This window comes from Ahaetulla prasina, chromosome 3 (genome assembly GCF_028640845.1).
Source record: "Ahaetulla prasina isolate Xishuangbanna chromosome 3, ASM2864084v1, whole genome shotgun sequence".
Taxonomy (NCBI): Eukaryota; Metazoa; Chordata; class Lepidosauria; order Squamata; family Colubridae; genus Ahaetulla; species Ahaetulla prasina.
The window spans coordinates 29941853-29969384 of NC_080541.1; the positions used below are offsets into that span (position 1 = coordinate 29941853).

General features: G+C 38.1%; 1 protein-coding gene across 1 annotated transcript in view; it reads right to left on the bottom strand.

The window, feature by feature from the left end:
• RIMS2 (regulating synaptic membrane exocytosis 2) overlaps positions 1–27532 on the bottom strand; it is a 318322-nt gene that overhangs the window by 169441 nt on the left and 121349 nt on the right. Inside the window, exons 5-6 of the mRNA XM_058175035.1 lie at positions 2139–2347; positions 828–947 (exon numbers count right to left, since the gene is read on the bottom strand). Of these exons, the coding sequence (XP_058031018.1) occupies positions 828–947; positions 2139–2347 (329 nt within the window). The remainder of the gene's footprint in view (positions 1–827; positions 948–2138; positions 2348–27532) is intronic.

The following is a 27532-nucleotide window of genomic DNA, read 5'->3' on the forward strand; positions in this document are numbered from 1 at the left end:
TGTTATTATTTTTTTATTTATTTGTTCAAATTTTTATTGCTGCCTATCTCATATATGTGATTGGGCAGCTCACACAGTTTTAAAAAAACCCAAATAATACAAAGAAATGACCAAATGTGAAGAACAAAAACTATTAAGAAACACTTAAATAATTAAAAATTATTAAAGTCCAGAAAAACAAATTGCAGGAGAGTGCAATCCATTTTACTAATAGTACTTCCATTCTGCAGAGTCCACACCATCAGTGGATCCCCAGAGATGATGACAAACCCATTTCTTCAAGCCTTTTTGGAAGGCCAACAGTGTTAGGACCAATCTAACCTTGTGGAGAATGATTTTCCATAGAGGCGGTGCCCTCCTCCTCAGATAATATTCCTGGCTCAGACCTGTAACATGCCCCTTCTCCCAGACCTGATGGGATGAGTAGTTGTAACCAGAAAGAGCCAATCCCTCAAATAACCCATGTCACTTGGGACTTTATAGGTCATTACTAACACCATAAATAAACCCAGAAGAAAAACTGCCGACCAATGCAACTCACAGAACAGAGTTGTAATGTGCTTTGATTTTAATTAGTTAATTTAATTAACTATTAATTAATAGTTCTTAATAAATTTATAACAAGAAAAAATAAAGCATCTAGAGAATATTTATTTTTTCAAACTTATTGGCCATCCAACTCCAATGAACTCTTATGATTAAGCACTTTTTGTTAATTGGTTGTAAGTAGTATCTTTGTTTTGGAAAACAGTATCAAGATATATAAAAAAGAATAATTATTTCTAATAAAAAAATTTGCATCTGAAGTGAAAACTTTGACTACTAACCTTAAGTCCAAGCATTGCTCCTGAATCTCTAGGCACGCTTCCATCTTTTAGGCGCTTATTTAACAAAATTCGGCCAATTAAGCCATCTCCATCTTTGGATGGCTGCCAGGTTACAGGATGCTACAGTATACATTAAACAAAATAAAAATCAGCAAAATTAAATTTGTGAAAAGGAATTCCAGCATCACATTTACTTGGCACTATTAATTACTGTGAAATAGCTATGATTACACGATTACTGCTTTTGCAGATAGGAATCAGAATTTGTATCATTCCATTAGATTATCAGAAGTCATTTTTCACATCTTCCTAAATAACTATACCAAATATACTTAAATCATACCTACACATTGAAAACAAATTCAGCTTATTATGGATCTGAAAACAGTGAGCATCATTTCTGAATATAGAGAGCATGAATGGGGGAATTTAATACAAAAAATACTTGAAAACTTAACAAATGACTTATGATCTTAAGTAATTAAAAAGCCACATTTTACTTAAAATAAATCCCACCATGTTCAGTCTCTAAAATTCATTTAAATGAACTAATAATTTAAACTTTTCTCTTAGCTATATCTGAACAGTTAATTCTTATTTACTACACATAGGTTCCAGAATAATACATATCAGTATTTCTGAAAAATTTAGCCAATCAGTTCAAATTTAGAACATCTGGTTTTGTATAATCATAGCACTTTTTCACTAGGTACTAGTTTCATGCTCTCACATGTACACAAATAAACATGCACATTACATTTGGCAACAGTGATAGCCTACAACAGAAAGCAAGAAAGAGCAATAATAAACCACATACAGCAGATACAACTACTCCCCCATAACGCAGATAATATCACGGTGACAAAACAAATGAACATGGCAATGAAAGGGAAAAAAGAAAAACAATTCTGTCCAAATAGATACAGTTCCCCCTCTCCCATTTTTTTTCAACCTGGGAATTAAACTATTAATTTAATTTCCAACCCCAGGGGCATTAAAGTGGTAATTAAACATGCCAATCCAAAAATAATTCTCATTGTTTAATCATATAGATAATATCACCAAAATAGTATTGCATGTCCATAAAAGCAATGTTTCTTTTTAGTGCCTGGGTAATTTTGTTCTTCCTTATACTTTTGGATGTTAATATCCACACAGTGATCCATGATTGTGGTTTTGTTTTTCTTTTCTGCACCTCAAGAAATGTTAGATTAGACCTGCCTTTGTATTCTTAATCTGTTTTAATGAGTGACAGAGAGCAAACAAAGACCAAATGAGCAGATTAAAATGCAGGCACCACAAAGCCAATACCTTTTCACTATGGCTATGTTCCTCATTTAGAGTTGTGCTACTACAAGTGTCTACCCCAGAGTCCTTAATCTGAGGTTCAGACCATTCCAAGTCCTCTTCCAAAGACTGGCCACCAAAACACACCATTTTCTTTTGTCTTTCAGATAAGATGTTAGAGTCCGACAAAACTGCCTGCTCACTAGTTTTTCTTTTTCCCCTTTGACTGTCCCCTACAGGCATGGGATAAAAAAGGATACAAGAAAGAAAACATGCTGAGATGTAAATAAAACAAAGAAAACATGAAATGGTAAAGGAAACTAAATGGTAAGGCTCCACATGTCTCACCAAAGACATTGGGGATGCCTCACTGCTATGCCAAGATGTATGGTCCCAGCTGTAGTCCATGTCTCCTGTGAGAATCAGACAGACAAGATAGTGCAGCAAAGGAAAGGTGAAAGGAAGGATAGACAAAGATATAATAGATTTTGCATTACTATCATCCTGCCTTTATATGCTTTACTCACTGGCATATTATTTGGAAAAAGGAGAAATCCCAAGGGAATGTGTGTGTGTGTGTGTGTGTGTGTGTGTGTGTGTGTGTGTGTGTGTGTATGATAAGTACAAAATAGTGTTTCTGTTTGTGTGCATCAGTGGTGGGTTTCAAATTTTTTTACTACTGATTCTGTGGATGTGGCTTGGTGGGTGTGGCAGGGGAAGGATACTGCAAAATCTCCATTCCCGCCCCACACCAGGGGAAAGTTACTGCAAAATCCCCATTTCTTCCCGATCAGCTGGGACTTGGGAGGCAGAGAATAGATGGGGGCGGAGCCAGTCCGAATTTTTATTACTGGTTCTCTGAACTACTCAAAATTTCTGCTACCGGTTCTCCAGAACTGGTCAGAACCTGCTGAAACCCACCTCTGATGTGCATGTGTTTGTATTCTGTATATATGATATGTAAAATTTTACAGATTTGGTATCACTAACATCACATAAAAAAGACATGAGTATTTGACTGTTAAAACCTTATGTATTTCAGAAAAAGACATAGACAATTTACTGCAATGTAGCTTTTATCTGATCATGATTTTATCTGATCATGTTGAAAATGAATGATTCCACTGAAATCAGTAGCTATAGAATCTATATATTCTTTCTTAATATTGTTCTATAAAATGGCCTTGCCTTTTTAAAAGAAATCTTATTAAATAAAACAACCATTCCTTTTTTCCAATGTCTTTTAAAATACTCATACACATAAACTACAAAAAAAAATCTATGCAACTCTGATTTCCTGTCTGAAATGTTTATTTCATATTTTCACAAAAAATGAGGCAACAGTAATGGATTTGAGACAGACGCAGACAAAAATGTTGTCAATTTCTGCAATTTTACTTGAATGTATTTATTTAAATAACATGGGAAAAGGGGGAAAGTTCATTAATTCTTTATGGAAACTATTTTTCCTATTCTACAAACTTCCCAATGCACTATTAATGAAACGTAAGTCTTCTGCTTCCATAGATATAAACATTTCAAATTTCTGATACACACATGATGAAAGTGAAATAATGATTAGGACACACACAGGCATTAATATAGCATCTTCAGCAACTCTTAAGTAAGCTACACCTTTTCCTGGGGTTATATGTTTGTCACATAATTCCCCCCCCCCAAAAAAAGATTTAAGAATTTAATGGCAATGGAATTTGGATTTAATTTTATAACAGACACTTGTTGCAGTTCAACAGCTTCTATATTATATTGTTATGTCCAGTGGTGGGATTCAAGTAATTTAACAACCGGTTCTCTGCCCTAATGATTTCTTCCAACAACCAGTTTGCCAAACTGCTCAGAAAGTTAACAACCGGTTCTCCCGAAGTGGTGCGAACTGGCTGAATCCCACCACTGGTTATGTCCCATTATATTGCCATTTTTGTTTCAAAATGCTGGCAAAATATTATGTCTCCTTTAAGATAGTACAAAGAGTCACTAATCAAAGATGCACTGAAGCAAAATGAGCCATATGTACATGTTGCAAATATAACCTAAAAACATCCTCCCCAACAGCTTTCTTTGGGCCCTAGTAAGATGAATTAAGAAATGAGGATAGTACCTTTTATGGTTACAAAAATAGATATGATTTCAGAAGATATTAATATTCATAAAAAACGCTGCAGTGATTTTAGACTGCATTCCAATCACGTTAGTAAGACCCATGTGGAAAATTACACCCGGTTTTGGATATAATAATTCAGAAAGGCATACATTAATTAGAATGATTTAAGAGAACAGTCAAATATAGGAAAAACTATGTTAATAGAAAATGTTGAATGAATATTTAGAGTTGAAAAGAGTTAGGAAATTTATTTATATTTATTGGCCATTCCAGTAGACTCTGGGTCATGTACAAGACTAAAAAAAATATTAAAACAGCTAACAGTATTAATTCAGACAGACAGCACAGACTGGAGTGATCCAAGAGACAACAAAATATACAAAATAAAACATGTGCCTTTAGCAAATAATAAACGTCAACTCCAGGCCTGGGGCCAAAGTTAGCTTTCCAAACTTGTTCAGGATCCTAGGAGAGGAGGCACCATCCTCATTTCTGGAGGAAGTGCTGTTCCAAATGGTATGAGCTGCAACAGAAAAGACATACTTCCTAGGTACTACAAGACGACAGTGTTGAATGGTGGGAACCTGGAGTAAATCTATTCTGCTGGCCCACACTGAACAGGTAGAAACAACTGGAGTCAAGCAGTCTTTCAGATATGTTCCTCAAATCTCTGAATGGCTGCCATACAAAGGAAACCAGGACTTCTTCACTCAGTTGGATTATATTATCAGATTTATTTGAGTATTAAGGATAGAGTCAAATAATGCAGTAAATTTGATAAAACTGGAGTTGGCAGTTTGTAAGGCCTTGCAGACCTGGCTATTCCACCGAGGTATTCAAGCTTGGAGGATACACAAGCTCTGCTGGTTAATATTGTATTTTACTGGTTGGAATTACAGTTTTTGACCTCAGATTTTTTTATTTTATTTATTTGTCAAACACAATAATATATATAAGTATAAGCATGAAATAACAATACGAATTGGATACAACCAAAGGGAACATTAGGACAGGAACGGTAGGCACGCTGGTGCTGTTTTGCACGCCCCTTACAGACCTCTTAGAAATGGGGTGAGGTCAATAGTGGATAGTCTTTGGTTAAAGCTTTGGGGATTTTGGGAAGAGACCACAGATATTATTGTTTGGATCTGTAATCTGTGTTTTAACCCTTGTATGTTGCCCATGTTCATGTCACTGTGACATGAACACTAAGTAATTGTATACATAAACAAACAAACAAACAAATGTATATTAAAAGGATATTAAATTAGCATCTAACATGTTAGGCATAACATTTCCTGTGGAGATTCTATTTTGTTGAATACATGGGTTTAGAGATATTGTATGTTGTGTAAACCCAACCAAGGTTCCCAAAAAAATCAAATCCTCCACTGGAGTTGGACAACTAATAAATCTCACATTAAAATATCTTAAATAATAAGACAGCTGAATATCTAGTAACAAAAATAAAAACTCTAAAAACAGTCAATATATCCAACATTGGATTTAGATATTCAGATATCTTAATTAGACATTTCTAACATGAATGTAGTGATGTAATGAGAATATTATTACTTAAAAGCTGTTCTCATCTGTGCCTTAATGGCTGCCCATTCATTCTGACTAAACATCAACATGAGGTTTCATTATCACTTCATTTTCCAAACCAGACCTATAAAGAGGAAATCTTAATATTTGGATCATATTCACCACCAACTTTATCTTCTAAAACATTAATATACGTTTAAAGATTTCCCCCAAAAAAATCTTATTTGTAATTGTGGATTTTTTTAAAAAAATAATTATAATTGACAATTACCACATTGGTAAATTTGAACAACAATCTATGTAGGTGCTATTTTGTATGGCCAGTATATTGTAAAAACCCAGAAATTTGAATTAATTCAGTAAATTAAATTTCTATTCATTACAAATTAGCATATTATGTGAATACAGATTTTTTTTAAAAAAAATAGGATGTTCATATGAAGTCAATTAATTAACTGATGAAATAATCTGAATCTACTAACAAAAAAAATTGCTTTTGGATCAAAGCAAAGAGATTTTAATTTAGAATCCTAAATTCTAAATTAAGAATTTAGAATTTAGCAGCTGCCACCTACATCCTTGCATGAAATCCATAAGCAAGACAAAACTGGCTCTCAAGCTCCTGGTATTTAAAGATATCACTGGCTCTCAAGCTCCTGGTATTTAAACACTGCCTTGTCATTAAATCTACTAGCCATTAAGAGGGGACTTAATCTCTTTTAAAGTCTTTTATTTTCTCTTTTAAAGCCATCCCTAAGTTTAAATGTGCTGCAGCCATTTTTTATATCAAATTTCACCTTTAACCTTCTCATCCACGGCAAATAAAATATTTCCTGCTCTACATTATTTGCCAGCTGGCTCAGGAATTCTGGGAGTTCAAGTCCACAAGTCATAAAAGGGCCACACCCCTGATCTAAATGGAATTTTACAACAAATCAAAAGCAATAGAATCATTTTGCATTATGATGCAAAATGATTATAAATTATGATACAAAATTATAAAAAGTTTCATCATTTTCTGTAAAGATTCTTCTTTTTCAAGATGTGTCATTCATTTAATCCACCAACTTCAGAAACATAGCAGAAACCAATGCAACCAGACGGGAGATTTTTTTTTCAGTCTCCCTAATTTAGACCAAACTCATAACTTCCTTCTTAACAAAATTAAAAAAAAAAAACCTACAGATGAGACGCCATGCAAATACTAGCTTGAAGAACAAGTCTTCCTCTGAAGAAAACTATTCAAATTTGCTATCCAAATGTATCACATTTTCAGGTTCATCAATATTATTTTACTTCTACCATGATTCCTGAAAATAAGACCCTGTCTTATATATTTTTTGAATGCTGAAATAAGTGCTTCGCCTTATTGCCATGCGCTCAAAAGCCCGATTGGGCTTATTACCAAGGGATGTCTTATTTGGGAGGGAACAGGGTATGATTTTAATATACATGCAATCTTTGTCCCTAATATTTTCTTACAGCACCATTTATCATCTTCTAAAGTACTTAACAATGGATCAACAGAATAGAACAAATTTGGTACTTCTTTAAGCAGTTCAGCCCTGCTTTTTAATGCAAGCAACAATTATGTGCTTATATCAGGGGTGAAATGCTACCGGATCGGACCGGATCAGCCGAGTAGGTAGCGGACATTGGGGCTGGTTCGGAGAGCCAGTAGCAATCTCTAGCTGGCCACACCCCACAACCAATGTGCGGCCCGCAGCCATGAGTGAAGGCAGGCAAGCGGAAGGCCACGTGGAAGGCAGAAACCAAAGAAAGCATGGCAGGGCTGCAGGGAGAGGATCTATAAAGTAAGCCAATGCTAGTAGTGGGGGGGGGAGACCCACTGTGCTCAGCTTCAGGGGGGATCTGCAAGGATCGCTTGCCTTTTGGGCGTGGCGTGTTCAACTTTTGCGCTTGGCTTCTGCGGAGCCTTTGGCTGACTGCTGCCCACTTGCCTTCCCCCCCACCTTGCATCCAGCCCATGATGGAGAATGCGCCGCTTCTGGGCCAGGCCACGCACCTTCGGGTCCCTGAAGGGCAGGGTGTGCTCTGCCGCTGCACCACAGTTGGCACCGTGGCCACACAGGAAAACTCCACGGTGCAGCGCAGTTCTGGGATGGCGGGGGAGCCCAGGCAAGCTCTGCCGCTGCTGCTACTGCTGGGAGCATCCATGTGGGAGAACTCCCCAGTGCAGCATAGTTCTGGTTTTGGGAGGAGCCCAGGCAAGCTCTGCCGCTGCTGCCGGGAGCATTCACATGGGAGAACTCCCCAACGCAGCGCAGTTCTGGGATTGGGGGGGTGCCCAGACAAGCTCTGCTGCTGCCGTGCTACCACTGTTGCTGCTGCCAGGAGCGTCCCGGCAGGAAAACTCCCCGGGAAGGGCTCTGTTTAGACCAGGTTGTGTGTGTGTGTGTGTGTGTGTGTGTGTGTTTGCGTGTGTGAGAGAGAGTGAGAGACAGACAGAAAGAGAAGGAAAGAGGGAGGGAGAGAGAGAAAGAGAAAGAAAGAGGAAGGGAGAGAGAGAGACGAGAGAGAGAGAGAGAGAGAGAGAAAGAAAGAAAGAAAGAAAGAAAGAAAGAAAGAAAGAAAGAAAGAAAGAAAGAAAGAAAGAAAGAAAGAAGGAAGGAAGCTTATGACCACAATTGTGCCCCAAATTTTGGTGGCTAAGCAAGTTTCACCACATTTTACAAATTGGCCACACCCACCCTGTCACATGACCACCAAGCCATGCCCACCAGGCCACGACCACAGGACCGGTAGCAAAAGAAATTAGATTTCACCCCTGGTTTATATCTACTAATAGGATTATAACAGGCCTTGAATTTTTTTACCAAATCATGATGAAAATGTCTCCCTTGAAAACAATATTTAGAAAATTCCCATATTCCATACAGGAATATCCTCCTAATGCACATTCAAATAAACAAACCTACTTTTAGATGAAGGTGTGATTTATATATTTGAAAAAGCATAGATAAGGACTTGTTTGGTATAATTTCCTCTTGTAGCTTCAATAGAAGGGAACAGTCTTTGGATGGGTAGGGAGGATAAGAAGCTAAAACTATTTCTTACACAAGGAAATAATTTTTTAAAAAAAAATTAATAGCAGATTTTTCTTTTTAAACAACATATTTTTTAAAAAAAAATAAGGCAATGGTTAAATTCTAAACCTAACGAAATTAAGACTTTTATTTGAATATTCTCTCTAATCTCTAAAATAATAACTATTCAATGTATCACAAGATTAAAGAAAATCCAATCTGGATTGTTTTTAAGTGAAAAAACAATCTCCTATACCTTTTTTAATATATATACCTTTATGAACATTTTACAGAAACAAATATTAAATGATTAATGTTCCATAATTCTATGCAGTTGTCATGGCAGTCTTCAGATAAAACTTAGTTTTATCCCACCAGATAACTAGGAACTAAATGCACTTCTCACCTATTCTGTTTTATTAAGTCTATCTATCTAGTAGGCAGTACTTCTAATTTCTATACCCAGTAATATTGGAACAACTTGTCTCCAGTAGTTGTGAATGCTCCAACACTGGCAGTTTTTAAGAAGAGATTGGATAACCATTTGTCTGAAGTGGTATAGGGTTTCCTGCCTAAGAAGGGTTGGACTAGAAGACCTCCAAGGTCCCTTCCAACTCAGTTATTTTGTTAACGTCACTGAAAGCGGTATTTCTATGGAGTTTAAATTTGCTTGGAGTATTTAACTTATGGAAAATCTGTATTCCTTCTGTGATCAAAATACAATTACTGCTTTAATCTGTTTACCTTTGATAAGTTTATTACCTTTAATAAATACTGCCTTACAATAGCAACAAGCTTTCTGGATCCACTAATAGCCTTAATATTATTTTACAAAATAACACTCTGTGGGCTTTGCACAGACTCTTTCTTTCAAATATTTTTTCTAACATGTATAGCCTAATTTTGTAGATGCTATGTGTGCTAATTCCACAGTTCCCACTATTTCCTAAATCACCATCCTGGGTTACAATAAGGGATTAAAAATACATCCTTGCAAAGTTCTTTTAAAAGTTTCACTGATCATATGTATAAATCATTTTTGATAAATCAAAAACAATAAATGCTGCTAAAGTGTTGCAATGCAACTGCTAAGTGTTATTTCAACACTGTACAAATAGTAACATTATACAGATGTCCTTGATTCACACTAACACAACTGACAAAATATAACAGTTAATTTGGCATGAAGTTGAGAAGTCTTTTCAATACATTGTAAGGGAATGGTGTAAAATAAATAGGAAACACTCTTAGTAAGAGCTCCACTTTTTTCTTTACTAGCATTTCTTATAAATCTAATTTAGCACTTTCTCTTGCATGAAGTAGTGGATTGCTACCGGTTCGCGCGAACTGATAGCAGCAGCGGCAGGAGACTCCACCCACCCGTCCGGACATCATCAAATATGCTCTGCACATGTGCAGAAGCTTCTGTGCATGCACAGAAATGGCATATGTGTGAGCAAACCAGTAGCAAAGGTAAGTGAAACCGACCCCTGGCATAAAGGCTAACGAAAATGTAATATTAACTCAGTGAATGTGATTAGCTATGCATTAACCCTTAACCTCCATTACTGACAAAAAGCAGCATCATAACATTTACCAAAATTTTGATTTAAGCAAGAGTTAATAGTTACAAAAATTGCAAATTCATTAATGCATTAAAAGTAGGGATTTGCTTTTGCAAATTTAAGCTGCTCCTTTTAACTTACATTTTCCTTAAACACATTCCATAATATCTCATACTGTGATCACATACAAGTTAGACAATATACACAGACTGAAAATAAATATTATAGGATAGAAGTGCCATTGTTCCTCAATTCCTTCTCAATCTCTGTATTTCTAAAGAAAAACAGATGTTGTTTCTCCCAAATTCTACACTATAAAGTTAAATACCAGGCAATTATTTTTATAAACTTTTTGTGTTAATTGGTATTGAGAAGTCCATTCCCGTAGTACCTAACTACCAATATCCAACTCAGCATTTAATACCTGTCTTATATCACCCTTCTACCATCTATAAACGCTGCTTCTACTATTAGTAACTAGAACAACCCTAGAAGGCCAATTTGCATATGGATTCCTGAATTTCATTGTTATTTCAAACTCATTTTGCCAAACCATTAAGTTTGAAAGTCCAATAGGCACTGATAGGAAACAGAGGTTTAATCTGTAGAATCCTGTCACATTGTTAAATTGTCTTTTATTTTTAAAAATCTAACAAATAAATACAATGTAACATAAAAACACTAACCCAAAATAAAAGCATTTTTAAAAAAATTAAAAAAGTTGTTAAGAGCAATTTAAAAAGCCAATTTAGATAGATGTGTCTTAACAGCTTGTCCAAATAACAATTGAGCTATTTGCACGGAAAACCAATCACAGTAATTTACAATTTGCATTCTCTTTTGCTGCAGAAAAAATATCTTTAAATGTCTTTAAATGACGAACCAAAATATCTGGAGACAGTTGAAACCAGAGATGGCATTCAGCAGGTTCTGAACAATTCTGTAGAACTGTAGGAGAAATTTCAAGCAGTTCGGAGAACTGGTAAATACCACCTCTGACTGACCCATCTATTCTCTGCCTCCCGAGTCCCAGCTGATCGGGAGGAAATGGGGATTTTGCAGTAACCTTCCCCTGGAATAGGGAGGGAATGGAGACTTTACAGTATCCTTCCCCCCGCCAGGCCCATCAAGCCACACCCACTATGCCATGCCATGTCCACCATTCCATGCCCACAGAACCGGTAGTAAAAAAATTTGAATCCCACCACTGGTTGAAACCAAATTTCTTTTTCTGGCACGCCCAACTGGGCTCTTACCAAAATAATGCAGTGGAGTCCTCAAACAAACCCATGTGACATGTTACATACTGTTGGTTTGTTACATGAGAATAATGAAAGAAAACATTGTAAACTGGAATGTTTGATAAAACATTTTGGAATGCTGTCACTATGGTGCCCTGCATTCCTCTATACTAGTAGAATATTAGTTTCAGATAGTATCTCCCTGTCTGATTTGATCTGGCAAGGTTAGCACACTTCAGTTCCAATTGATTAAGCAATACCATCTATCAGGACCATCAAAATACACCTTCTCTATAGCCTTATAGCTTAAGAAGGTAGTCGCTAAAATTATCTTCCCACAAAACCTTCACCAAAAAAACACAGAGAGTACTTTGGTAAGCCTGAATAAATGTTATTCCACTTGAAGTGTTTTAAGCAAATTTAAGTTTATACAGGAACATTGTCGTTTTCTCCATTTTTTGTTCTTTTTGGTACCCTGAAACATAAAATAAGCAAGTGCTTCCAACAAAGAAAGGCAGCTTTGTGCGAAAAACTTCAGTATGACTGTAATTCATATTACATAACTGGCATCCACATATTCTCCAATTTCTAAGTAAACAAATTATATAACAAGAGCCCTCAAAATGAATCATACTCTAAATGTTCACTAAAGCATCAAATATAAAACTTGAAATAATGTAATTTACTTGTCCATTAAGAAAGAAACACATTTTTCTAACTTCTTTTTGTGATGCAGAGAAATATCGTATCAGTTAAAATTTCTTAAGATTCATTTTCAAAATAGCAGTCATGACGAACACAGCAAATTGGGGAGGATGTTCCCAACTAGTTGCCTCAAACCTTCAGTCATAAAGATTTTGCTACTGACCTGCATCTACTTTGCAATTTGTTCTGGACAGGTGGGCCTGCTTCCAAACAATACATAGAACTGTAATCACTCACTATTTCTAAAGACTGACATATGGATGGGCCCATCTGAAAAATTTTGGGTCTTTATTGGGGCATAGATTAGATTTTCATATTGAGATTCATGAATACTTAATTCTTTGGGCAAAAACAGTTAAAGTAGTCCCAAAGTTGCTTTTTTCAAGAGGCAACTGGACTTTCCGGTTTTTCTTTAAAGACATTTCGCTTCTCATCAGAGCTGAAGAAGCTTCTTCGATGAAAAGCATCTTCAAAGAAAAACAAGGAAGTCCAGTTGCTTCTTGTAAAAAGCACTCTTGGGACCACCATGACCTGGATGACTGAGAATCTTCATGGACAATTAAATAGGTAGTAAAAGGTAGTCCTTAACTTATGACCATAACTTGGACCAGAATTTCCATGGCTAAGCAATGCAGTTGTTCAATGAATTGCACCCGATTTTACAACCTTTTGTGCCACAGTCGTTAAGTGAATCACTGCAGTTGTTAAGTGAATCACAGGGTTATCAAGTAAATTCGGCTTCTCCCATGACTTTGCCTTGGGAAGGTTGCAAATGGTGCATCATGTAACCTTGGGATGCTGCAACTATCTTAAATACATGCCAGTTGGCAAGCACCCAAAGTTTGATCATGGGACCACAGGGATTCTGCAATGGTTGTAAGCATGAGCACCAGTCATGTGTCACTTTTTTCAGTGCCACTATAACTTCAAACAGTTGCTAAATCAATGGTTGTCAGTCTAGGACTAGTGACAAAGTCAGAACAGTGATTTTGAATCATTGTATAATTATTATTTCAAGAATTATTCATAAATTTAAATTGAATGTAGTCTCCCAGTATTTTCATGTTGAACAGGTTTTGATGACCCAACTTGAGCTTTGGTCACTTCAATGACATCTGAGATGCTGTAATCTCCAATAATATCACATCAGCCATTGAAAGTCCTTAGAGATGTTAAAGTGGGAATGATGGATTTAAAATTAAAATTGATTCATCAAATGTTGCATTTCAAGTTTACTGGAATCCATGGACAACATTTTGAAAGAATGGGTATCAGTTTTTCTTTGTTGAAAATGTAATACGTTTGAGAGATTGCTGACCAGGATTTATTTATTTATTTTATTTATTTATTATTTAAATTTTTATACCGCCCTTCTCCCGAAGGACTCAGGGCGGTTTACAGCCAGATAAGATAAACAGTACTATTACAAAATAAATACTATTAAAATACCACTAAAAAACTTATTCAATTTGGCCACAATTAAAATTTAGCAAATAATAAAACCCATTAAAAACCCATTAAAAACCCATTTAAAACCCCTTAAAAACCCACGAATTTAAAAACTAATCCAGTCCTGCGCAGATGAATAAATGTGTTTTAAGCTCGCGACGGAAGGTTCGGAGGTCCGGAAGTTGACGAAGTCCTGGGGGGAGTTCGTTCCAGAGGGTGGGAGCCCCCACTGAGAAGGCCCTTCCCCTGGGTGTCGCCAGACGACACTGTCTCGCTGACGGCACCCTGAGGAGTCCCTCTCTGTGAGAGCGCACGGGTCGGTGAGAGGTATCCGGTAGCAGTAGGCGGTCCCGTAAGTAACCCGGCCCTATGCCATGGAGCGCTTTGAAGATGTTCACCAAAACCTTGAAGCGCACCCGGAAGGCCACAGGCAGCCAGTGCAGTCTGCGCAGGATAGGTGTCACACGGGAGCCACGAGGGGCTCCCTCTATCACCCGCGCAGCTGCATTCTGGACTAACTGAAGCCTCCGGATGCCCTTCAAGGGGAGCCCCATGTAGAGAGCATTGCAGTAATCCAGGCGAGACGTCACGAGGGCGTGAGTGACCGTGCACAGGGCATCCCGGTCTAGAAAGGGGCGCAACTGGCGCACCAGGCGAACCTGGTAAAAAGCTCTCCTGGAGACGGCCGTCAAGTGATCTTCAAAAGACAGCCGTTCATCCAGGAGGACGCCCAAGTTGCGCACCCGTTCCATCGGGGCCAATGACTCGCCCCCGACAGTCAGCCGAAGACTCAGCTGACTGTACCGAGATGCCGGCATCCACAGCCACTCTGTCTTGGAGGGATTGAGCCTGAGCCTGTTTCTCCCCATCCAGACCCGTACGGCTTCCAAGCACCGGGACAACACTTCGATAGCTTCGTTGGGGTGGCCCGGTGTGGAAAAGTACAGCTGGGTGTCATCAGCGTACAGCTGATTAAACCAACATAAATCTTCTAATCTTTAAAATGCCATATGATACTTTGTCATTTTCATTTTCATTTCATTTTCCACTAATCTACGTATTTAATAGATGGCTATATTAAACATATAATAACATAATAACATAACATAATAACAGAGTTGGAAGGGACCTTGGAGGTCTTCTAGTCCAACCCCCTGCCCAGGCAGGAAACCCTACACCATTTCAGACAAATGGCTATCCAACATTTTCTTTAAAATTTCCTGTGTTGGAGCATTTACAACTTCTGGAGGCAAGTTGTCCCACTTATTGATTGTTCTAACTGTCAGGAAATTTCTCCTTAGTTCTAAGTTGCTTCTCTCCTTGATTAGTTTCCACCCGTTGCTTCTTGTCCTGCCTTCAGGTGCTTTGGAGAATAGCTTGACTCCCTCTTCTTTGTGGCAGCCCCTGAGATATTGGAACACTGCTATCATGTCTCCCCTAGTCCTTCTTTTCATTAAACTAGACATACCCAGTTCCTGCAACCGTTCTTCATATGTTTTAGTCTCCAGTCCTCTAATCATCTTTGTTGCTCTTCTCTGCACTCTTTCTAGAGTCTCAACATCTTTTTTACATCGTGGCGACCAAAACTGAATGCAATATTCCAAGTGTGGCCTTACCAAGGGATTATTGAAAGACTTGAAATCCTGGGGTTAGAAAACTTGGAACTCCGTCACCTTCGACAGGACCTGGTTTTAGCTCATAGAATCATCCATTGTAACGTCCTTCCTGCCAACGACTACTTCAGTTTCAACTACAATAACACAAGAGCTACCAACAGATTTAAACTTAATGTCAACCGCTCCAGTTTAGATTGCAGAAAATATGATTTCTGTAACAGAATTATAGAATAGAATAGAATAGAATTTTATTGGCCAAGTGTGATTGGACACACAAGGAATTTGTCTTGGTGCATATGCTCTCAGTGTACATAAAAGAAAAGATACGTTCATCAAGGTACAACATTTACAACACAATTGATGATCAATATATCAATATAAATCATAAGGATTGCCAGCAACAAGTTATAGTCATACAGTCATAAGTGGAAAGAGATTGGTGATGGGAACTATGAAACGATTAATAGTAGTGCAGATTCAGTAAATAGTCTGACAGTGTTGAGGGAATTATTTGTTTAGCAGAGTGATGGCCTTCGGGAAAAAAACTGTTCTTGTGTCTAGTTGTTCTGGTGTGCAGTGCTCTATAGCGTCGTTTTGAGGGTAGGAGTTGAAACAGTTTATGTCCAGGATGCGAGGGATCTGCAAATATTTTCACGGCCCTCTTCTTGATTCGTGCAGTATACAGGTCCTCAATGGAAGGCAAGTTGGTAGCAATTATTTTTTCTGCAGTTTTAATTATCCTCTGAAGTCTGTGTCTTTCTTGCTGGGTTGCAGAACCGAACCAGGCAGTTATAGAGGTGCAAATGACAGACTCAATAATTCCTCTGTAGAACTGAATCAGCAGCTCCTTGGGCAGTTTGAGCTTACTGAGTTGGCGCAGAAAGAACATTCTTTGTTGTCCTTTTTAATGATGTTTTGATGTTAGCTGTCCAGTTGAGATCTTGCGATATGATAGAACCCAGAAATTTGAAGGTTTCTACTGTTGATACTGTGTTGTCAAGTATTGTGAGAGGTGGAAGTATGGAAGGGTTTTTCCTAAAGTCTACCACCATTTCTACGGTTTTGAGTGTGTTCAGTTCCAGATTGTTTTGGTTGCACCACAAGGCTAGTCGTTCGACCTCTCGTCTATATGGATTCGTCATTGTCTCGAATGAGACCAATCACTGTTGTGTCATCTGAACTTCAGTAGCTTAACAAATGGATCATTGGAGATGCAGTCATTGGTATACAGAGAGAAGAGAAGTGGGAGAGCACACAGCCTTGGGGGCCCCTGTGCTAATTGTACAGGTATTTGATGTGATCTTGCTTAGCTTCACCTGCTGCTTCCTGTTTGTTAGGAAGCTTGTGATCCACTTACAAGTCTGTTCCGGTACCTGTAGCTGGTTTAGCTTAGTTAGAAGAATGTCTGGAATGATGGTATTGAATGCTGAACTAAAGTCTACAAAAAGGACCCTTGCATAGGTCTTTGGAGACTCAAGATGTTGTAGGATGTAGTGCAGAGCCATATTAACAGCATCATCTGTTGATCTATTTGCTCGGTATGCAAATTGCAAGGGGTCTAAGAACGGATTCGTGATGGTTTTCAGGTAGGAAAGCACTAGCCTTTCAAAGGTTTTCATGACTACAGATGTTAGAGCAACTGGTCTGTAGTCATTCAGTTCCTTGATGGTGGGCTTCTTCGGCACTGGGATGATGGTAGAGCGTTTGAAGCAAGAAGGAACAAAGCACATCTCTAGTGATTTATTGAAAATATGGGTGAAGATGGGGGCCAATTGGTCAGCACAGACTTTTAAGCAAGAAGGAGTTATCTTGTCTGGGCCTGGAGCTTTTCCTGGCTTTTGTCTGTGAAATAGGTCCTGCACTTCCTTTTCTGTGATCACTAGGGGTTGTGAACCCAATGAAATGGGGTCAGTTGTAGGAGGCTTGGCTGTTGTTGGTGTGTCTGAGATGGGGGTTGTGGAGATAGGTGGCTGTAGTTTCCTTTCAAACCTGCAGTAAAACTCATTATCTGCATTACCTGACTCTGTGGTCTCTTCTCATAACCCCAAAAGCTTTAAACAGAATCTATCCATTGTTGACCTCACCCCATTCCTAAGAGGACTCTTAAGGGGCGTGCATAAGAGCACAAACGTGCCTACCGTTCCTGTCCTTTTATATATATATATATATATATATATATATATATATATATATATATATATATATATATATATATATATATATATATATATATATATATATATATATATATATATTTGTTTTCTGAGGTTTTAGGTGTTTGTATGGGTCTTTGGTTATTGGGTTTCTCCAGAAAGTGTCTTGGCGGCGTTTCGGCGAAGTCTCATTCGTCATCTTCAGGCTTCAGCCGTGCTTCAGAAGCACGAGCTGAAGCCTGAAGATGACAAATGAGACAGAAGCCGCCAAGACACTTCCAATTTTACGTCAACTAACTATATATATATATATATATATATATATATATATATATATATATATATATATATATATATACCTATACTTCCTTGTTTCTCCTTGTCGTGTCCCACTCCTCCGTTGACGGCCGGGTCAGGGAAATCCGAATCAGGCTTGCCTCTGCAGCTCTGCCCAAAGTCCTAGCAAAGTCCTCAGAGCAGGCAGGAGACCAGTAAGTGACTTCAGCAAGATAAGTTCGACTTTGCCTGACTCAGAGACTGCCAGAAAGCAGGTCCTTTATATAGGCCATGGGTGTGGCTCCATGACTCAGCACTCATTAAGGCCTGCCCTCCTTCCTTCTGTTGCCTCCGCCTATCCAGCCTTCTGATGCGAGGGTCACACCAATCAGCAGCTGTTGGGAATAAACCCTCCTCAGGCTCACATGCTGTGGAGGAGGGGGAGGGGTCTAGCTGCTCCGTTTGCCTGGGCATGGAGTCAGGGCTGGGGCCGGGAGATGCTCCTTCTTCTGCAGTTTGTGTGGGCATGGAGCCAGGACTTGGGCCGGGAGGCATACATTCCTCAGTGTTTGGGAGCAGGTAAGAAGGCCCCGGCTGCTCTGAGGGCGGCAAAAAAACACAACACTCCTCATATATTTGTTTATACATTATATAATCTTTTAGTGTTATGCTTGTATATATTGTTTTGACAAAATAAAATAAATAAATAAATGAAATGAAAATAAATTATAAATTGGTATTAACACTTCACGTGATCTTGATTCTATCCCTCTGTTTATGCAGCCCAGAACTGTGTTGGCTTTTTTGGCAGCTGCTGCACACTGCTGGCTCATATCTAAATGGTTGTCCACTAGGACTCCAAGATCCCTCTCACAGTTACTACTATTGAGCAAGGTACCATATATACGGTACCTGTGCATTTTGTTTTGTTTTTTTGGCTTAAATGTAGAACCTTACTTTTTCACTGTTGAATTTCATTTTGTTAGATAGCGCCCAATGTTCAAGTCTGTCAAGATCCTTCTGTATCTTGAGCCTATCTTCTGGAGTGTTGGCTATTTTAATTACTAATGATGTGCTAGTAAATAAATTGCATCCAATAAGATTATTTCTATAAATAGCAAACAAATTTCAATGTATAATTCAAATTATTTATATAGGTTATACAAGTAAGAGACAAAATATATGATATCCACCTGGGATAATTAAAAAGTTTATCGGTAACTATTAGAAATATAAAACAATCTTTAAAGTCCAAATTATTTTTCATATTTTGAAAAGTCAAGTATTTAAAAGCAACCTTTGCAAAGATATTGTAGTTTGCTTATAAATATAGGTTGTCCTCGACTTACAATCATTTAGTGACATTTTGAAGTTACAATGGCACAGAAAAAGTGACAGACGACCATTTTTCTCACTTACAACCATTGCAATTTCCCCATGGGTGTGTGATCAAAATTCGGATACTTGGCAACTGGTTCATATTTATGACGGTTGCTCCCAGGGTCATATGATCATCTTTTGAGACCTTCCAACAAGCAAAGTCAATGAGGAAGCCAGATTCACCTAACAACCATATCACTAACTTAACCACTGCAGTGATTCACTTAACAACTGTGGCAAGAAAATTTGTAAAATGGGGCACAATTCACTTACAAATCTTTCACTTAGCAGTATAAATTTTGGGCTCAATTGTGGTTGTAAGCCGAGGACTATCTGCATTAAAAGTTGGAGTCTAAAAGTATTACTATACACAAAACCTGTGGGGGGTTTTGTTTAAATTATTTCATACAAATTTTCAAATCAGCAACACCTGGATGATAACAACCGTCACATTTTATGTCCTTGCATTAGATACCAGGATGTAAATAACTGCAGCATTTGTCTCATCGTATCATTGTAATTGTGTCGTTTGGTATCACCATAGTTTGCTACAGACACTAATGGATGAAGCAGATATCAATCGCAGTGCCAATTTACCATACATAATTTAATTGAACTGTGAATTATGATGGCTTATGTTGAAAATGAAGCAGAAAAAGGGGATTGCAGTATGCAGAAACTATGCTGTCCACAACTTGTGACCACCAACTGGTATCCATTGCTAAGCAATGTGATAAGGAAGCACAACATCACCCAAACACATTGTTTAGCAATGGCAATCCTGACACTCCTCATTGCCAGCATTTAATAAATTCCACCATGAGGCAAGGACTTAGCCCAATACAAGCCACTCTGAGCTTGATTCCTCCCAAACCTCAAGTTCTTCCAAGGGATTGTAAATATTCCCCCAATCTCTGCCCTTCAGGCCATCCTCCAAACTGCCTTGTTGGCCAGCAAGCAACACCAGAACCAGGGGTGGGTTTCAAAACCCATCGCAACCGGTTTGCTCATGGGCGTGCTTGCGCTCGTGTGCACAATGCTTCTGAGCATGTGCAGAAGCGTACGGGCCGGTGGGCGAAGCCTCCCACCACTGCTGCTACTGGTTCGCTTGATCCTGGGCGAACCAGTAGCAACTCACCACTGTCCAGAACCACACGGCTCTTGCCATACTGTAGTTCAGAATCTTCTTGGCTTGCCCGGCCTGACTACTACACTCCACAGCCCTTGGCACCATAGCTGCCTGTTGTCTTCTTTCTCCCATATGATCAGCCTGGCCTTTTGCAAGGCATTTGCTAATCACTTGACGCCATCATTCCCAGGTCTCATGAGGAAACTGCTGTGTGTGAGGAAATTCCTGAGGGAAAAAACTTTATGCAACCAGCAGCTATCTTGCAAGGGTCCAGGCCGGGTTGCCTGGTCAGCAACAGGAGAAAAACAGAGTGGCAGAATCTTTGGAGTGCAGGGACCTAAAGGGCATATATAATGGGGGGAAACATGTGAGTGAGGGAGTAGAAACCACCCTGCAGGTGGGTTTATTTATTTATTTTATTTTATTTTATTTATTTTGTCAAACACAACGGTATATATAAGTATAAGCATGAAATAACCATACGAATTGGATAGAATCAAAGGGAACATTAGGACAGGAACGGTAGGCACGCTGGTGCTCTTATGCAGGCCCCTTACATACCTCTTAGGAATGGGGTGAGATCAATAGTAGATAGTCTTTGGTTAAAGCTTTGGGGATTTGGGGAAGATTTTGGGTTGCCAAGTGCCCAAATTTTTTATCACATGACTGTGAGGATGCTGCAATGGCAATAACTTCATGGACCAATCATAAGTCCCTTTGTTCAGCTAATTGTTCAAAGAGGGCAAGAAAGAAATCATTAAGATCTCTTGTGTTATAAACAGACAGACATAAAAGAATTCTCTTTCCATCCAGAGTCATGATTCTGGCTAAGCACTCATTCTTAGATAAGAGGTACACCAGGGGTGAAATTCACTTACCTTCCTTACTGGTTCGCAAATGTGTGCGTGCCATCATCCGCACATGTGCAAAGCCTTCTGCGCATGTGCAGAGGCTTAAAGTGTCACAAAAAAGCTGCATCATGACGTCCGTGTGGGTGAACGGAGCCTCCCGCAACCACCATTACTGTTTCACCTGATCCGGATAGAACCGACTGAATTTCACCCCTGAGGTACACATAGCAGTAATAGAGAAAAGCCATAGTAGTAAGGCAGCAACAGGCCTCAAAGCCCCTATTAGAGACTCTTTGAAATGGATTTTGAACAGGAATCCAACCCAGTGATGGACTTCAAATTTTTTTTACTACCTGTTCTGTGGGCATGGTGTGGCTTGGTGGGCATGGCGGGGAAGGATACTGCAAAATCTCCATTCCCACCCCATTCCAGAGGAAGGATGTTGCAAAATCTCCATTCCCACCCCACTTGGGCCAGCCAGAGACGGTATTTGCTGGTTCTCCAAACTACTCAAAATTTCCGCTACCGGTTCTCCAGAACCTGCTGAATTTCACCCCTGGTCCAACCCCTGCAGCTACAAAAGCACCATCACTCTCACCACTATACAGATAACCAGAAATCACAAAGTGAAAATGTAGAACTGACTGAGAAGGACTTGGCTGGGGTTGGAATTCAAAGCTGATTAAGGCCAAATATACTCAGAGGCTAGCGATTTCCTATATTTAAAATCACCTAAGCGGTCCTTGATGCTCTCTTAGCTTGCTTGTTTTCTTGCAGTTGTTTCATTGCCCAAACTAACATAACATAACATAACATAACATAACATAACATAACATAACATAACATAACAACAGAGTTGGAAGGGACCTTGGAGGCCTTCTAGTCCAACCCCCTGCCCAGGCAGGAAACCCTACACCATCTCAGTCAGATGGTTATCCAACATTTTCTTAAAAATTTCCAGTGTTGGAGCATTCACAACTTCTGAAGGCAAGTCGTCCCACTTATTAATTGTTCTAACTGTCAGGAAATTTCTCCTTAGTTCTAAGTTGCTTCTTTCTTTGATCAGTTTCCACCCATTGCTTCTTGTTCTACCCTCAGGTGCTTTGGAGAACAGCCCGACTCCCTCTTCTTTGTGGCAGCCCCTGAGATATTGGAACACAGCTATCATGTCTCCCCTAGTCCTTCTTTTTGTTAAACTAGACATATCCAGTTCCTGCAACCGTTCTTCATATGTTTTATCCTCCAGTCCCCTAATCATCTTTGTTGCTCTTCTCTGCACTCTTTCTAGAGTCTCAACATCTTTTTTACATCGTGGTGACCAAAACTGGATGCAATATTCCAAGTGTGGCCTTACCAAGGCATTATAAAGTGGTACTAACACTTCACGTGATCTTGATTCTATCCCTCTGTTTATGCAGCCCAGAACTGTGTTGGCTTTTTTAACAGCTGCTGCACACTGCTGGCTCATATCTAAATGGTTATCCACTAGGACTCCAAGATCCCTCTCACAGGTACTACTATTGTAACTAGGTAACATCATCATCAGTGTTATTACTTTAATCATGTTATTTATTGGGAATTGAGCAACATAAATAGCAGATTCAATATGGCCACTTGTCAGATGGGCTTATCATTTGAACAGCTAATTAACTAACTTGATGGCCAGGACAATCCAATACAAATGGGCATACAATCTATTTAGGACAGTTATATAAAAAAGGTGTCTATGAAAAGTATAACTGGGGACAACTGCATTAAGAATAAATTAAAGAAAACTACTTCAAATACAAATATTAGAGAAATATGTCCAGAAAAATATTTTAAGAAAAGTTATGTATCCCAACAGATGTAGATTTTAATTAATTTTGTACTTTTTGTACTTGTACTTTCCTTTTTTCCCTAGTGTCTATTTATTTTAGAATCAAGAAACATAAAAAAGAAAAATTAAATGAAAAAGAAATTTAAAAATGATATAAAATTAAATAAAAATATTTTAGTGCCACATATTAAAGTATCATATCAATGTAACATTCAGAACATTATTACAATGAGTTGATATTTGTCTAGTAACAAAAGTAAATATAATGAATCACTATATTAAAGCCTTCTATTAAGAGAAACACAAAGTTTGAATGCAGTACATGTCCATTTGTAGAATTATAATCCCCAAATGTTTTCCAAGTTGAACAAGTAGCAGACTTGTTTTTCAAATATGACTTTGGTTTTCACACTGATAGCTTACTTTGCCCTTATTCTATAGATTCCTGGATAATTTATGAAGTTTTCTTGGCAAGAATTTTGTAAGAGGTTTGCTATTGCTTTCTTCATAGGACTGAGAAAGAGCGGTTTCATGACTAAGGCAGGACTAGAACTCACAATTTCCTGCTTTCTAGCCTTGTGCCTTATCCCTACACCAAACAGGCTCTCAATAACTCTTTTAGGATTCTTAAATAATTCGTCAAATTTAAAAGAAATAAAATCACTTGCAAGTCCATTATTTTTTGTTGGCTCAAGCATTTAAAGCAAAAATTGAGTTATGAAACATGCTAATATGGGCAATGAAATGACCTGAAAACTATGAATACTAAGCTTCCTTTAGCCATGAAACTTGGCTGGGTGACTTTGGACCAGTCACTCTCTCTCAGCACAAACAACCTTATAGGGATGCTGTTATGAAAAAAAAGTAGGATGCAGAAGTATTAGCTGCATTCATCACCTTGAGTTGGCCACATATTTTTTAAAAAGATGGGATTAAAAGAATAATAATAATGCATAAATATGCTATCATTCAGGCACATAGTTAAAGGGATAGTTGTTCAGCTAGCCTAGTCCTTGACTTAAAACAGCAATTGGAGCTGGAATTTCCATCGCTAAACAATGTGCTTGTAAATAGTGTTTAATCCATACAGTCCTAGTTGCTGTCACTAATTGAATCCCATGGCCATTAGGCAAGGCAACTTCCTGCTGGCTTCCCACAAGCAAAATCACTAGGGAAACTAACAGGAAGTTACAAATTCCAGGCCTACAAGTAGGTATGTGGCCATGGGGATGAGGGAGAAGAGACAATGAGGGTGTGCAAGGGTGTAAAGAAAGGTCCAGGAGTGTGTAGACGAGGCACCAATCAGAGAGCACTGCATGGATCAGGGAAAGTGCACTTGTGTGCACAAATGGCCAGCATGGCACAAATGCTGACGGGTTTTGGGAGATTACACAAATGGGGAAGACTTACCCCTGGACCTATGACCTCCTGTCCAGTTTCCCAACTGACTTTCTGGAAAAGTTGGTAGGGAAGTTTGCAAATGGCAATTAAGTGATTCCCTGACACTAGACAACTGGTTTTAAGGGTAAACGGGCTGACAAGCATTCAGATTGTGATCACGTGACCAAAGGAGTACTCTGACAGCCAGAACTCCAAGGACCCCTTGTAACCACCATTCATTCAGTATGGCTGTAACTTGGAACAATCACTGACCAAATGATCAGAGTTCAAGAACTACCTGTATTTCACACATACATAACTTTGGAACTGTAAATCTGACGTTTAATACTTCTCTGGGCTGATTTTTTTCAATCGCTTTATTTAACTTCTACATTTTATGAGTGATACCATCATGGATAAAGACACTTTTGGTTCAGCAGAAGATATATTTAGATTTTGGAGATTTAGGTCAGACTCAGGCTATTTGAATATTTAAAATAGTATATTCCCAACACAATCCCAGCAACAATGTGAAGGGCCGTTATGGTTGGAAATTACCACCTGCGTAGAGATTCTATCTATGTTTGTTGTACTACAGTTTGACAAATTTTCAAAAGCATGATGTGATGAGCATGTAACCCAGAATTTCAGTCCCTTCTTCTCTTTTATTTTTCATATCTTGTCCATAACTCTCAACTAATACAGGAGATCCTAATACTGAAAGATCCAAAAGGAGGATTAAAAGTAAAAAAGACGCATTCTTTTTTACACAATAATTTTATTAAAGATTATACAGAAGAAAATATACAAACTACAAAAGATAAAAGAAAAAAAGATGCAGAAAAAAAGGAAAATAAAGAAGTAACCTCCCCCTTCATCACCAGCAGGTATAATTAACATTAACAACTTATCATAGTCTCTTAAAATCTAACAAGCCATCTCTTCATTCCAAATACCATCCATTCTCCTCAAACAGATCATTAAAGTATCACTCCATCTTCATCAGTAGAAGTCCATTAAGGGTTATCAGAAACAACACCATATCTATTACACTTTATATCTAAAAAACCGAGTTTAAATCCTTTCCTTGCATTTATTAAACACACATACTTAAAATGCAACAAATAATCTCTTTATCTCTTAAGGATAACCAAAACCCTTAAAACATTATCATCCAGTGCTAGTAAACGAAAAAAGAACATTAAACCTTAATGGAAACGACTAGTCTTGTGGTGCAACCAAAACAATCTGGAACTAAACACACTCAAAACCGTAGAAATGGTGGTAGACTTTAGGAGAAACCTTTCCATACTTCCACCTCTCACAATACTAGACAACACTGTATCAACAGTAGAAACCTTCAAATTTCTAGGTTCTATCATATCGCAAGATCTAAAATGGACAGCTAACATCAAAAACATCATCAAAAAAGGACAACAAAGAATGTTCTTTTTGCGCCAACTCAGTAAGCTCAAACTGCCCAAGGAGCTGCTGATTCAGTTCTACAGAGGAATTATTGAGTCTGTCATTTGCACCTCTAAAACTGTCTGGTTCGGTTCTGCAACCCAACAAGAAAAACACAGACTTCAGAGGATAATTAGAACTGCAGAAAAAATAATTGCTACCAACCTGCCTTCCATTGAGGACCTGTATACTGCACGAATCAAGAAGAGGGCCGTGAAAATATTTACAGACCCCTCGCATCCTGGACATAAACTGTTTCAACTACTACCCTCAAAACGACGCTATAGAGCACTGCACACCAGAACAACTAGACACAAGAACAGTTTTTTCCCGAAGGCCATCACTCTGCTAAACAAATAATTCCATCAACACTGTCAAACTATTTATTGAATCTGCACTACTATTAATCTTCTCATAGTTCCCATCACCAATCTCTTTCCCTTTATGACTGTATGACTATAACGTGTTGCTGGCAATCCTTATGATTTATATTGATATATTGACCATCAATTGTGTTGTAAATGTTGTACCTTGATGAACGTATCTTTTCTTTTATGTACATTGAGAGCATATGCACCAAGACAAATTCCTTGTGTGTCCAATCACACTTGGCCAATAAAAATTCTATTCTATTCTATTCTAAATAACAGTCCATCAATTTTAACCTTGCTCTAATAAATTGACTTTGTATTATTTCCTTTTTCTTCTGACAATATTTAGTACCCCAATTTCTCTTTTGTTTCTTGTCTCAAAGTATTGATAATTTTTGAATATCCACCATAAATAAAACATCCAAGTCACTTTTCATATTCTCATTGTCTCTTCTCACAAAATCATTGACAACTTTAACAATCCCCCTTGCTAAAACCCATAAAAGAGCCATAGTGGCGCAGTGGATAGAATGCAGTGCTGTAGGCTACTTCTGCTGCAGCTGAAGCAATTCGGCAGTTCGATCCTAACCGGCTCAAGATTGACTCAGCCTTCCATCCTTCCGAGGTCGGTAAAATGAGGACCCAAATTGTTGGGGGTAATATGCTGACTCTGTAAATCCCTTTGAAAAACCTGTAAAGGGGTATATGTCTAATTGCTATTACTATAAAAAGGTTTTCCACATTGCTCTTCTGGTTTAATATTTGTGTGTCTTTTTTTATTTGTTAGAACATCAGCTGGTTTTGTTTGTATATCCAAAATTTCCTCTTTCTGTTTTAAATTCACATTGAAATTAATTTCAGCTTATCTAATGAAGTTTGTTCCTCTTCTGTAACACCATATAATATATCTATAATAGCAGATGTCTTTAAAATTATTTTCTGAATCCAACAATTGTTCTTTTTCATTGGATGTATTTGTTTCCTTCTGGTGCCTTCTAGTCATCTTATCAAGTTATTTTTGTTTCCAAATGTAAACACGGGAAGTTTCTCACAGGGAGGATTTAATTAATTTCCAGTCTTAATTCAAGTCTATCTGAGCCCTTAGTCCATTTAAAGCTTTCTAAAATCAACATTCCAGTCACCAATTTGCAAAATATTCCTTTTATTTTCTTTTTCAAAACCTTCAACTAGTAAATAAGTCATTAAAACTTTTTTTCTTAAAAGATTAAAGGCTTAACTGGTGAATACAGTAAAACCTCTAATTCTGAAATTTCTCAATCTTTGTAGAACAGTAAAAATATA